Below are 13408 nucleotides of genomic sequence, written 5' to 3' on the forward strand. Positions count from 1 at the left end.
TGATGGTACGTTAGCTCAAGTTGACTTGCTCACTTAAAAGTTTACTAATCCCCATGCTATTGCAAGTTATATAGAGTTGTATGTATAGCCATAGATTGTAATTGTGTTGGGGGTTTGAATTTAATAGTTTGAAATTTCTTGTAAAGGACTTGTGAGTGGATGCTTACAAGGTGTTTGATGTTCACCCCATACTACTTAAAGCTCCCACAGTTGTAGTTGTGTGCAGTGGGTAGTAGTTTCAATTTTGTATTATAAAACCAGATTAAGAGGAGTGTGTTAGGAAATATACGAAACCCCGTGTGGTGACCAGTAATGTCAGTCTAGTGAGCGCCTATGAGTATTAGCAGTATTGGGGAGTGAGTTGTGCCAACTGGGAGTGCCATTATTGTTGTGTTAGCCATGGGGAGTTTTAGGAGGTGTGTTGAAAAAATTTGGAAAAATTTTGAAGAACCTGATTCAACACCCCCCTTCTCAGTGTTAGCCTGGGATCATCATCAACAAATATATGTTGATAACATATGATACGAATTGAAGATAATGATGCACAAGTGGAAGATTATTGGAAATATGTCCTTCAAATCAATATGTGTATGGATTTAATAAATTAATTAGCACGATTAGATTATAGGTCTTGCAATCTTTAGGTTTTAACTTAAAACTATTCACAGGTTTTAACTTAAAACTGTTCACAAATAAGAATAAGACTAGGCACCCCTTTCATATGGTCATCGCATTGTGTGAACCTAGAATGGAAAAACAGAAATTCAAAATATTGGCACCGCTTTACATGGCTGCCTTTTTTTTACCTTTTCAAATGATATTTTAAAAAAAAGATATAACTTTTGAGGATTTATTGGAAAATTGTTTTTGAGTAGGTATCACTCCTCTATTCATAAGAGTAAGTCCCCTCATGTGTAAAATGATTTTGCCTTTTATCTCAAGCTATACGTAGCCTATTTTGCTCCAATTACTAAAAAAGTTCTCTTTTGTATTTTCACATAGAAAAAATGCGTGTGTTCAAGCTTTTTGTGAGCTTTCATTGAGTGTTGGGCACTAATTTGTCGACCAATATGGCCCTCAAGAAGTGCTAGGACTCTTGGGTGGGTTTGTCAAGGCTATTATATCTTGGGAGATCGGTTTGCAAGTTAACCCATTTTGCACCTATATGAAGAAAATAAAAATTTATGGAGAGTGAATTACTAGCACGCTTCAATCTTGTGTGTTATTTCTACTATTAATGATCATGATCATGATCATGATCCAATGACCGACTCTCACAAATGGCGTTTTTATGTCTTAAGATAGAGTTTGCTTTATTCATATAGTTGTGTTTATTTTCTACAAAAGGTCTAAGTTTTTGTGATCTAGATATTGGTCGTGGCCAACATTCAAAGGAACATTTTGCGATTGTGGTGGGAAGAGCCTACTAGGGAAAGGCTAAGATCTTGTGAAAGTCGTGTGATAGTGAGGCTAAAGGCAACTTGATATTCTTCTCTTGTTTGATTAATCTTTGAATTGATGGTTGTCCGATTCACAGAAATTTGAACTCTATCACTTGGTTCTTTTCCGTACAAATGAATTTAAAAAACTGTAGGTAAATCTTTCTTCAAGTCTCATAAGAAAAAAAGAACTGCTAATAATTTCCACTACATTTGTTAATTAACATTGCACAACACAAACAAGTGAGATAAATACTTAATTTTCACTGCTAATCGGCTCTCATTAATTCGTTCTGTCCTCTAGTCCATGTATCTTTACTGGTCTGGAGTCTTTGTCCTTCCTGCCTCTATCATCAAATCTTTTGAAGGTCTTCTCTACTCCTTCCTCTGGAAGGGCTCGGATTCCTTAGGACCCACAGCTGAGAGAAGGTTTGCCTTCCTAAATCCGAAGGTAGTCTTGGGATTAGAAGAATCAAAATTGCCAAATCGATTGGGATCCTTAAGCTCATCTGAAAGATTGCTTCCAACCATAAGAGCATTTGGGTGGATTGGATACACTCTGGGCTGCTCAAATCTAATTCCCTTTGAACGGCCCCTTCCATTTCTGATGCCTCCTAGATCTGGAGAAAGATCTTTAAGCACAGATACATTGCCCTCACTGCCATCTCCTTTTCTATCGACAATGGCCAATCCATCTCCCTCTGGAAAGCCCCTGGCACCCTTCGGGCATCCTCTCTCATCTCATCTCTCCCAGGGTTATTTACTCCTTTGGCCTTCCCTCTAATCCTCAGTCTCCTCCATAATCACTCCCATTGGTTGTCCCCTCTTCCCTCTCCCCCCCACCCTCTCCTTGACCTCTGGTCCTCCCTCCCTCCTCTCCCTCCCTGGGCATTGAGGTAGGGAGGATAAGTGCATCTGGCTTCCTTCCTCTAATGGAATTTTCTCCTTCGCCTCCGCTTGATCCTTTATCAGATCTCTTTCTCTGGTAGTTCCATGGCACAAGGTTGTTTGTTTCAAAAGTCATATTCCCCGCCAAAGCTTTACCCTTTAGAGATGCCTATCCAATTGTCTTCCCACCCAGGCCTTCCACATCCATCGTCACATCCTTGCTAACCCTTCTTGTTGCCTTTGCCCCCATGGCACCGAGGATATCTCCCGTATCTCTTCTTCTCTTGCCCCTTCTCCTCTTAAATCTGGAATTTGGTCCTCGCTAAGTGTTGACAAAGTCGAAGACCTATTCTCCCTTTTGACAAAGAATGGATCTGGATTGACATGACATTCTCTGGCTCTACTATTTGTGACGTTGTGGGGAAACTGGCTTTTTATGCTAACCATAAACCACTTTTGGATGGAACATAATATCTGTAGATGGGTTCCCAAATCCAGATCCCTTGATCAGATTTGGAAGGCTATCTACTTTGATGTTACTTCCAAAACCCGTCTGTCTCTCATCCCCCCCCCCCCCCAATTTTGTTGGCCGAGTTATCTTAGGATTTGTATTTTTCTATTCTTTTAGTGAGTCCTTTGCTCTTGTTTTTGTTTTTTCCTTAATTCGGCTAGTTGGCTTAATCTTCCCCTTCCCCCTTTCCCCTTTCCCCTTTCCCCTTTCCCCTTTCCCCTTATATATTCTTTTCCTCTTGATAATGAATTATTTATTCATCCAAAAGAAAAAAATATATATATATACATAATTTTATATACTTTTATGTTCATAGATGTGGAAATATAGTACACAATAAAATAGATAAATAGCTACTTCTATAAGTCAACTAAGGATTTTGGTGCTATTTTCATGTCTAACTTGTAAAATTTCATCATAAAATCTCGAACTATTAGTTGGAGGGACTTACAAACATAAGAGGCAATTGAAAGTTTTAGGATAGCCGACATGGGGATTATTCTTCCAACACTCCTCTCTCTCTCTCTCTCAAGTATAGAAAAGACAAGTCGATTAGCTTTGTGATTAGTTGTGTATATTGCTAGTATATTAGCTGTATATTTACCTACTTTGTATAGGCTTCTTACCTTGTGTAGTCCTTCAATGTATGGGTAACATAATTTTTTCTTTATTGTCCTCTTTATTGAATATAATATGTAAAGTTTCACCAGAGTTCACATGATACTAGAGCCACTATGATCACTCCTACTCGTTACCTTTGATCTCTCCAGTCACTATCATTGACACCTCTTACTGGCTGCTGTCACCGATCGCTCCCTAGTCCCTACCATAGTTATTAAATTCGAGGAATTATTCGGATTAATTCATTTTATTAATTCAATGATTCGGTCAAAATATCGGTAAAAAAAGGGAGATAATAAAATTCGAGTTTTGATTCGGATTTGGGAATTATTCGTTTACAAAAATAAAAAACAGATAAAAAATTCGGATGCTATTTTTATATTTGCAATACTTGTTTTATATTATCTATCAATTATCTTATGCACATAATATACAAATGATATAAAAATTAAAATATTAATTTTTTAAGATAAAAATATTATATTTAGTTTTTTTTTTTCTAAACTCATTTCCTGTTACTTAAATAATTGAATCAGAGAAAGAGAGAGTGATAGGGGGGACTGAGCACAAATTCAGCTAGACTCACATCACCCACCATGCATATTCATCTTAAAGACTAGAGAAAGAGAAACGACTATATGACTTAGTCAAAAACCAAAATGGAATGATAAATTTATTTATTTATTTACTTATTTTTGTAGAAGTGAGAGATTACCTCAGGAAAGATAAGCATTGTCGATTTCTGTTAAAAAAAATAAGAAAAGTAATATTTGGATAATAAATGCATAATAATCACACTATTTTCTAAAGGCTTATTGACTTATTCAAGATAGAACTTTTTTTTTTACATGGGAATAAATTCAGTTATAATTCGGATAAAATTCGATTCGCTGAATTATTCGTGAATTTTTAAAAAGATTATAAAATTTAAGAATTTTTTATTTGATTTGAATTCGAACCGAATTATTCGTAAAATTCAGCAAAATTCTGTTCAGCTGAATTATTCAGCGAATTATTAGGAGAATTTAATAACTAGGGTCCCTACCACCATTGTTGCTTCCTGAAATCTCCTCAACCACCCTTGGTGATCACTTGTGCCTTTGCTACATTTTTCATGAGACAATCTTGTGCAAGCCCTCTCAACATGCTACTCTTGCTCTTGAACGAATTGTTATATCCCCAACCCACTGCCTTGCTTGCCTGAGCACATAACACACTGCCAACACCGTGACCAACAAATCCTTGCAAGCCCCATATCTATTGAATCTCCAAATCCCAACCCCTGCACACCCCATCTCCCTGCCACTAGCTGCTACCCACTGTTGCAAATCTACCTGTCTCGACCCCCACACTCTGCAATCCACAACCCTGCATCTACCGATCCTTGAATCGACAACCTCTGAATCTGAACTCCTTCCCTGCTTAGACTCACACTACCCACAGTGCAAGCCTCCTAAGCCTGAAATCCCCCAACATTTTTTTTCTTTTCTCTACAACTCGTTCCCTTCGGCCTTCCTTAATGTCAGAACTGCTCTTCAGCCCAACCCACCCCAGCCAAAAGAAAAAAGGAAAAAAAACACTTTGAACCTAGTCCACCCACTTGAAACGAGGCCCCCAACCCACAAGTCACCAAAACCCTCACCCGTCACCCATAACTCAACCCCAATTCCTTGTGGCACCCTCTGAAACTAGTCATGGTCTGCCTCGGACTCCTCCAGACCAAGTGCACAGATGCACAAAGATCAAAACCTCTTGGAACAGACAAAGACATGTTTTGACACCATGTAAATTTCCATCCCAAAAGCTCAAACTGTAAGGTGGCAAGTCTTATTTACATAAGGCGACTTATTATCCAAAAAAGTTAGAATTTACTCTTTGAACCTTTCTACAGATTTAAATACTAGATTTCAATCATAGTAAGTCTAATGTCATGACATGTGGTTGTTGGAGACATTGTAATGCAGTCATGAGTGGATAAAATATTTCCAAACTGTTTCAACATGTCCAATGGCATTGAACATGGTGACTGACATTTGATCCACCCAGTCACATGAATTTGACCAAATTAGCAGATGGAGTAGTAGTAACCATTCGTCCATTCCTGATTCTGATGAAATTCACTTATCATTAACATAGTTATAATCCAGCTTGGAAATCTGAGTGCTACCAAGGAATTAATGGTATATGTTTAATAAATCCACTGTATATCATTCATAGTCCCAAAAATAATAAACTAAGGAGGACCATAAACATGGATAGACAACCTCAGCACAAAATATAATGTTAAACCATTCGAATCAGCCAAGGTAATTTCTCAGTTTACAGAACAACTTGCAGACATACCATGTTGTGGGGTGAGGTTTTTCTGCCAAATACTATATTGCAAGTGACTTCAAGCCTTCAATAAACTCCCTGAAACCTCATATTAAATTTCTGAGAATGACCCAAGAGCCTAAGAAGCCTGAAGATAAGTAAAAGGTTGGATTGTTTTACCTACATGATTTGGGAGGGAATTTTCTACATTTATGTTTCTTGAAACTATATTTGATTTGTGGAATTTATACATTAGGATTCTTAACTGTCTAATAAGAGTTTAGGAAAAAAAAAAAAAATCCTTTTAAGTCTAGTCAAAAAAACCTAAACAGAAATCTCTTGAGCAACCTCGTTTCATTCATTTCATCAGTCAACTAACTAATACTACAAAGACTATGAAGTTCTTTGGAGGTGTGTTAGAAGGACAGCACATCGGCTGGTGGTACATGAAAAAAAAAAAATTTTTTTGAATGAATGGATCATCATGTATCACAATGGAAAGACAGGCCATTTTGCAACCATTTATTCAAGTCTTGGGACCAAGAAAAGCAATACATCATCCATCCGGGCCTCCTAAATTTCTTCCATGTGCTATCTACCAATATGAATATAGGGTCTGCCACTGGAAGATTTAGTATAGCTTCACCTCCACAATTCACTGCAGATATGAAGTACAAAAATCTTGTCTCTCTTCTTTGATCCAGATTTCCCATGATTTCATGAACCTAAGGTAACAAATCATCCAACTAAAGTTGAATAGCTAGTTCATACAGTGTTCAGTCCTTAAAAAGCACTACTATGTCATTGGTAGTGCATTTGATGATTTCTGAGATCATAAAAATACCTAATTTAAGAAGCAATAAAAACATCTATTTCATTTTCCCAGTTTTTTAGTTTAAAAAATTCCCTACAGTATAATCTAGTACATATCCTAGTATCCTACAAATAATGCAAATGAACCAGACAGACCAGTGTGATTTTTCCCTCATCAAGAGGGTTTGATATCAACAGTCACAAGGGAGCAGTAGTTATTAGTCCAAAAAAAAAAAAAAATCATCAGAGCTTCCACGTTTTGATAAGGAAAAAGAGTGATTGAGAAGATTTTTCACCATTTCCTTTTAATACTTTTTGGTTATAGGGGCATGCCAAAATCAATTACTTACACTCTCCCCCTTTTAGTTGGGTTTGGATCTTGATAAACTTCCATAAAGAGAAGAGAAGCTCAAAGATAGAATTCTCCCCATTTTGGGTACAGAGTCTACAGATGCTCACAAGAAATGTCAGCAACAAACAGATGTTTTATCCAGTAAAGAGGAGAGAAGCTCAAAAATAGAATTCTCCCCATTTTGGGTACAGAGTCTACAGATGCTCACAAGAAATGTCAGCAACAAACAATGCTTTACCCAGTTAAAACTGAACACTACTGGCTTCACATTGGATTCTTTTTCTCCCTATATCTAACTTCCAAATCTAGTATGAAACCAGCTCAAAAAATTTGCACTACAACCTTTTTCCCCCCAACTCCTATCCATTCAGAGAAAGAAATCAATAGAACATGGAAGAAAAGTAACAAATTTTCCTTTTCTTTTCATGTTTCTCCACCAAAGATACCAGATTGATGCGTAAAAATTACAAAGCCAAGCCATCCCATAATTTGCGGGCTTCAGTTTGAATCCGGCCAGTCACTTGAACTGACAAAATACTCAAAAACACTACCAAGTAAAAACCTTGATGATACCACATCTAATCTCTTTAATCACTGATTGAAGAACAAAAACCAAGAGTTGGGCCAGCTGATTGATTAAAAATTGCAAATGAAGCTGACCCATCCCTCCATTTTTACTAAAATTAAAGCAGCTCAACCCATGCCAGAAAATTCTACAAATTGGATAAAAAAAATCAGCCATTGGAAGGGGACGAAGAAGAAGACGAGGATTGATGCTGAAGTGGGGGTAGAAGTTGATGCTGATGAACCTGATTCTGGCTGCTAAGACCAATACCGCCGCCGTTGTTGTGGTTGTTGTTGATTCCATGATTGTTGTTATGAGTAATAAACGGATGAAGCAGCAATTGCGGAGCGGTCCATCTCCTCCCTGGCTCTCTCTGCAAACAACAAGAAATAAAATCTCTAAACTCTCTCGAAGCCGTGATAGGTGCCTCCGGTGGATGCGATATACATATCGCACACATCAAGCTCGCCCAATCTCCTTGCCGACCCACGTTAAACGGAAACCTACCCAAGTAGAACTCCAAGATGCTGACCCCAAGGCTCCAAATATCCCCGGCGTATCCATCATAAACGCCATGGTTTAAATCTGTGTTGATCCTTTCAGGGCTCATGTAAGCAATCGTCCCAACCGAAGAATTACATGGATCCATGGTCTGATCAAGAATCCGACCAACCCCAAAATCAGCGATCTTGACTTGATTTCTTTTGTTGATCAGGAGATTCGAGGGTTTGATGTCTCGATGAACGATCCTGCGCCGGTGGAGGTAAGCAAGGCCACAGAGGATCTGATAAGCGACAGAGGCGAGGGTTGGTTCATGGGAGATGGGTGGTTTTTCTTCAAGAGATCCACCGTCCATGTATTCGAGTAGGACTTCGATTTCGCCGGAGTGATCGAACATTCCATGGCACTTGACGACATAAGGGTTGTCAACGGTGCGAAGGATCTCGATCTCGCGACAGATCTGGCGGCGGACAGACTCTTCATGGTAGCCATAGATGACTTTCAGGGCGTAGAGACGGCCTGTGGGTCTGTGACGGACTTTGTAGACAGTTCCACCGCTCCCGCTTCCGATGCGGTTGAGTCGATCGAGCTCGTTGAAACTCAGGGGGGCTGGAGGTGGGTAGGTGGTGGAGGAGGAAGAGGTAGCTGAATTTGTCGAATTGGTGCTGGTGTTGGTGTTGGTGTTGTTGGTGACGGCGGGAGGGGGTGGTAGAGGGAGAGGGACGGCAAAGGAATGGTCGCGTTGGGGGAGAGGGAGGGTTAGGTCAGGTTTCCGGCGAGAGCGATTTGTGGAGGTTGTGGGTGGTGGGGGTTGAATCGGTTTCATGACTCGATTTTGGGTGTGGTGGGTTTTGTGTGGTCAGTGTTTCTTCTCATTCTCTGTCAGGCGCGCAGCCCATTTGGATTCTTTGGTGGGTTGAGGTTGTTGCAGAGACTTATATAGCTTCTCTCTGTGGTGGCTATTCAAATAGGAATCGGGTACTGATTCCTGATGGGTGGAGGGTTTGGGACGTATAGACCAGAAAGAGAGATATGAAATTTCTGGGAAGGGAGAGGAGGAAGAAAAATGGAAAGAGAGGGGAAGAACAAGAAGAGAAGGGGCTTAAAATTTTTTTCTTCTTCTTTTCTTTGAATTTTTTTAAGATTTTGGGCATATATGGGGAAATGAGAAAGTGAGGGAGATGGAGACGCGAGAGAGAGAGAGAGAGAGAGAGAGAGAGAGAGAGATTGATTAGAATTTAATATAAATATATGTAGGTAAGTGATTGTGTTGGAGGGAGGAGAGGTAGTTATCAAGAAAGAATCAAGGTTTCTGATTTCTCAGAGACATGGGAGGATGTGTCCCCTTCCCCCAGGGCCACCACCTCCTCCGCAAGTGTGTCAAATGGTCGGTTAGGTTCGGTTTGATCGGATTGAATTGGTTTTGGTTCGAGAATGAGTGAGATCAAATCAAATTGTTAATTTCGATTCAGAGTGATTTTGTTTTGTTTAAATTTTTCAATAATTCAGTATTGGTAATTGATTTGTTTTCAAAATTTATTATTTTTTGGATACAAGTTTGTTTTTTAGATTGAATCCCAATGAAATCATACATTCATAATCAATAGTGAGGAAGGATTCGATAAAAAAAATAAAAATTAAATCATCTTCTTCAAGTCAAACACGTAAACAACTAGTTATCGAGAAATTGATTAAATGTGAACGTACTATAATCGGAACAAAGAAGAATAAACTGTAAATAGAAGATAAGTAATAATAAAATCAATGGATAAATGGAGTTTATAATGAATCCATGGATAACCAATCAGTTCCATAAAAATTTAAAAAATAAAAAATAAAAAATAAAACAACTAATCAGAGAGGATATAGTTAATAGTGAAATCATAAAAGATGAAACAAACTATCAAATAATTCATTTGATTGTCCTGCTAATTTCGTACAGGAGATTAATGGTAACATTATTACAAATTAAAATTTCACTACTTAAAACCTCATACTCATTGGTTTGTAACAGTTCCACTCGATCAGAAAACTTCTTATTAATATGAAAGTCAATTTACTTATTCATAACCTCATACTCAATGATTTTTTTATCTATTTTATTGTGTTCAACTTTTTATTTGGATATCGTCCAATTCAGTGTAATGCAGTTTTCAGCCAATCCCATCATATTAGTCCAATAAGGATTGTTTAGTTTGGTCCAAGTTTTTTGGTTGATTTCGTTGATTCGAGAAAGGTTTTGACACCCCTACTCTCAAGTAGGATTGTTAAAAGCTGGCCCACACCAGTAAAACTTATCCGATATGATTGTTTGAAGCTCCAAGCCAAACCAACCATTTAACAAACGTTTGGGAACCGGTCACAAGTAAAGAATTATGCGGTAATAAAGATAATGAATAGTAAAACTCTTATGGCTGACCAAGAATAATTAGCATATATTTTTAGGGAAAAAGAATCCTACCACTCTGGTATTGCCTACCCCTAGACACAAGTAGGCATGAAAAGACCATGCTGCCTTCACCCCAGGCACTAAAGTTGCTCTCGCACGCCCTACCATTTGCTCACTCGTTGGTGTTGCCTACATCCGATTGGTAGGATTCTTTCTCCCATATTTATGATATAAAATTTTTTTTTTTTGGTTAGAAATATGATATAAATATGGGGTCTCTATTAAGGGCATGAGAAAGTTTCATAGTCACGTGGCCCCTGCAAAAGTTTCATGGTCAAGTTTCACGGTCACGTGGCCCCTGCATTGGTGGAGGGCCCAATGAAAGCACACACATCATCATTCATAAGATTTTTTGTTTCATTGGAAGTGGGTGGTAATTTCACATGTTTCTGTGTTTAGGCGCAAGGCCATGCCAAGAGGAACAGTACTCATCTGCATTCCCCACGCCCATACACAACCCTTGTTTTCAAGGGGGTGGTGCATGTGTATCTTTTCATAGCCCCCCCCCCCTCCCCAGGGCGAAAATAGGGGCTATGTTTGTGGAGAATGCTTAGGTTCTTTCTCCCAATTTGATAATTTGTCAATTATCTCTCTCTCTCTCTCTCTCTCTCGCTCTCTCTCTCTCTCTCTCTCAGCCTTCCTTTCCTTCTTGGGTAGGGAACCCTATAGTTCCTTTACCTCCATGTCGCCTCCAATATTTATCAGACTTCCTCCCTATACCATGTAATCCCTACGGTTTTAATGTGTGGTAACAAAATTAGTATCTTTGTCGTTGATACTAATACTGATATCGATACAGATTGGGCATATACGGTCAAATCAAACATTTTTCCCGTAAAATTTCAATACAATATTTTTATTATTTATCCTCCTTACTTTAAGCCATCAATCTCGTATGAATATCAATATCAATATCAATATCAATATCAATATCATCCATAACTAATGTGAATCCAACATCCAAATCCATATTCGCTCCCTTCCTTTTTATTTCCCTTGGATATTCTACATTCATTTCTCTCCCTCCCTCTATAGATATTGAAACAGTTAGTCAAAAAAATTTTTTTTTTTTTTCTTTTGGTATTACCTTTGTCTTTATTCTAAAAGTTCTACAAATCAGAGATAAAAAGGGACTTTTAAAAGGATTGAGAAAATTGTCCTTTTTAAAGTCCACAATACCCCAAGGGAGCTAAGGAATCCCATAGCTTAGAAAGGCAAGAAAAAACACAACATAATCCATTAACTTGTTCCAAGACTAAGGCGCTCTTTGGTTTGATTTCTATTTATATTTATTTGACTTATTTCTATTTTTATAAGTGTTTAGTATAATTTATAGCACTTATTTGTATTTATAATAAATTAGAATAAATCACAAATCACAAATTACTCTCAAGCTATTTGTGATTTGTGGTCACACATCATTTATGTTGATTTTTGCTACCTTAAATGAGCATGTGTGCTAAAGTACTCAAAATCAATGGTAAATATGTAACTTCAGAATATTTTATACTTTTTCAATAAAAACCCCCAAATCCTATGATCTCTCATTTGAAGTTCTAAGCTGAAGGTGAAAACTAAAACCTATTTTCTCATTATATAATCTATTTTATAAATACTAACCAAACAAATACTATTTGTGGTCCATAATTTATTGTCACAAATAATTTCTAGAAAATAGTTAATAAATACAAATAGAAATCATACCAAAGAGAGCCTAAGTACCTGAGGTCCAAGAGGGCGTTATCCAACTCCATGCAAATATCGTTGATGATAGCTAGGTGAGAATGAGAAATGTTCCGAAAGAGACGAAAATTTCTTTCACTCCATGTATGGGATATGATGCAATAGAATGCAAACTTAGCAATATCTCCAATGGAATCCCCCTTGAATGTCTTCCTAACCCATTCCACCTCAAACACCACAAATCTACCTCGACTTCCAGAGGGAGAATAATAACTACAAATTTCCACGCAAATATATAATAGGTGAAGGAGCACTCAAAGAACAGATGATCTTTACTCACATCTAATAAAAGTGACATTGGTAGATCTCTTGCGAAGCTAGTCCTTGGTGGGGAGACCATCCACCAAGCATCTCCAAGCTATGAAAGACTAACGGGGAATGCTAAAATGAAACCATATAGCTGAAGTCCAACTCAATGGAGGGTGAGCATAACTAATGGTATCCCAAGCAGACTTGGTGGTGAAGATGCCTAAAGAATTGCAGGAAAAAAAATGCCTATAGAAAAAATGTCCATCTAATAGAGTTATGAACATGAGTACTAAATGTGCTTATGTTACCTATTAATCCTAAACATGACAGGTCCAAGAAGAGGAGAGATTGGGGCACCACTCTCTGTACCTAAGGATAGATTGAATGGAAGCATGTCTATCAGATCCAGCATCATACCTAATCCGATCATCAAATCGAATAATCAAGATCCTATCAGGGTGTGGGGTTGATTTCACATGAAAGCATGTCTTACATCAAATGGGAGTAGCATGATGTGAAGTTATAAAGACTTGGTCACCCTATCTTTAATGGCTAGCTCTTAAGGATGAGTTCTACCCAAGTTCCAACAAATCATATCAAAACTGGGATGTAGAAACTCTAGTGTGCCTCCGATGATGGTGAAAAATCCTTTAAGGACGATCTCAAAGCCCACATGTGTTCCTGCATAGGGAGAGATCTTGTTGGGTTCCATTAGAAATCAATTATCCTACATCGGATATGAGCAGTAATCTTAAGGCTGCATCAAACTTGCTTAGGATCCAATATACGTTCATGTAATTATTAAAAGTTGTCATGTATTTTTATATTTTTCGAGTACACGTGTAAAATGATATGATTTATTTTTATAAAAAGTTATAAAAAAATATTATACTAAAAAGATTTAAAAAAAAAATAGAATTATAAATTATTTGATGCTTTAAAAGGAAATCAAAAAAAAAAAAAA

The 13408-nt window shown here is 37.7% G+C and overlaps 1 protein-coding gene across 1 annotated transcript; it reads right to left on the reverse strand.

The window, feature by feature from the left end:
- Window positions 1-7339: 7339 nt before the first annotated feature.
- LOC122071618 (mitogen-activated protein kinase kinase 5-like) lies at window positions 7340-9210 on the reverse strand. The gene has a single exon (XM_042636004.1). It carries the CDS (start codon window positions 8827-8829, stop codon window positions 7672-7674), a length of 1158 nt encoding a protein of 385 aa, XP_042491938.1. The 5' UTR covers window positions 8830-9210; the 3' UTR covers window positions 7340-7671.
- Between the last annotated feature and the right edge of the window lie 4198 nt (window positions 9211-13408).

This window comes from Macadamia integrifolia, unplaced genomic scaffold (genome assembly GCF_013358625.1).
Source record: "Macadamia integrifolia cultivar HAES 741 unplaced genomic scaffold, SCU_Mint_v3 scaffold_30A, whole genome shotgun sequence".
NCBI lineage: Eukaryota > Viridiplantae > Streptophyta > Magnoliopsida > Proteales > Proteaceae > Macadamia > Macadamia integrifolia.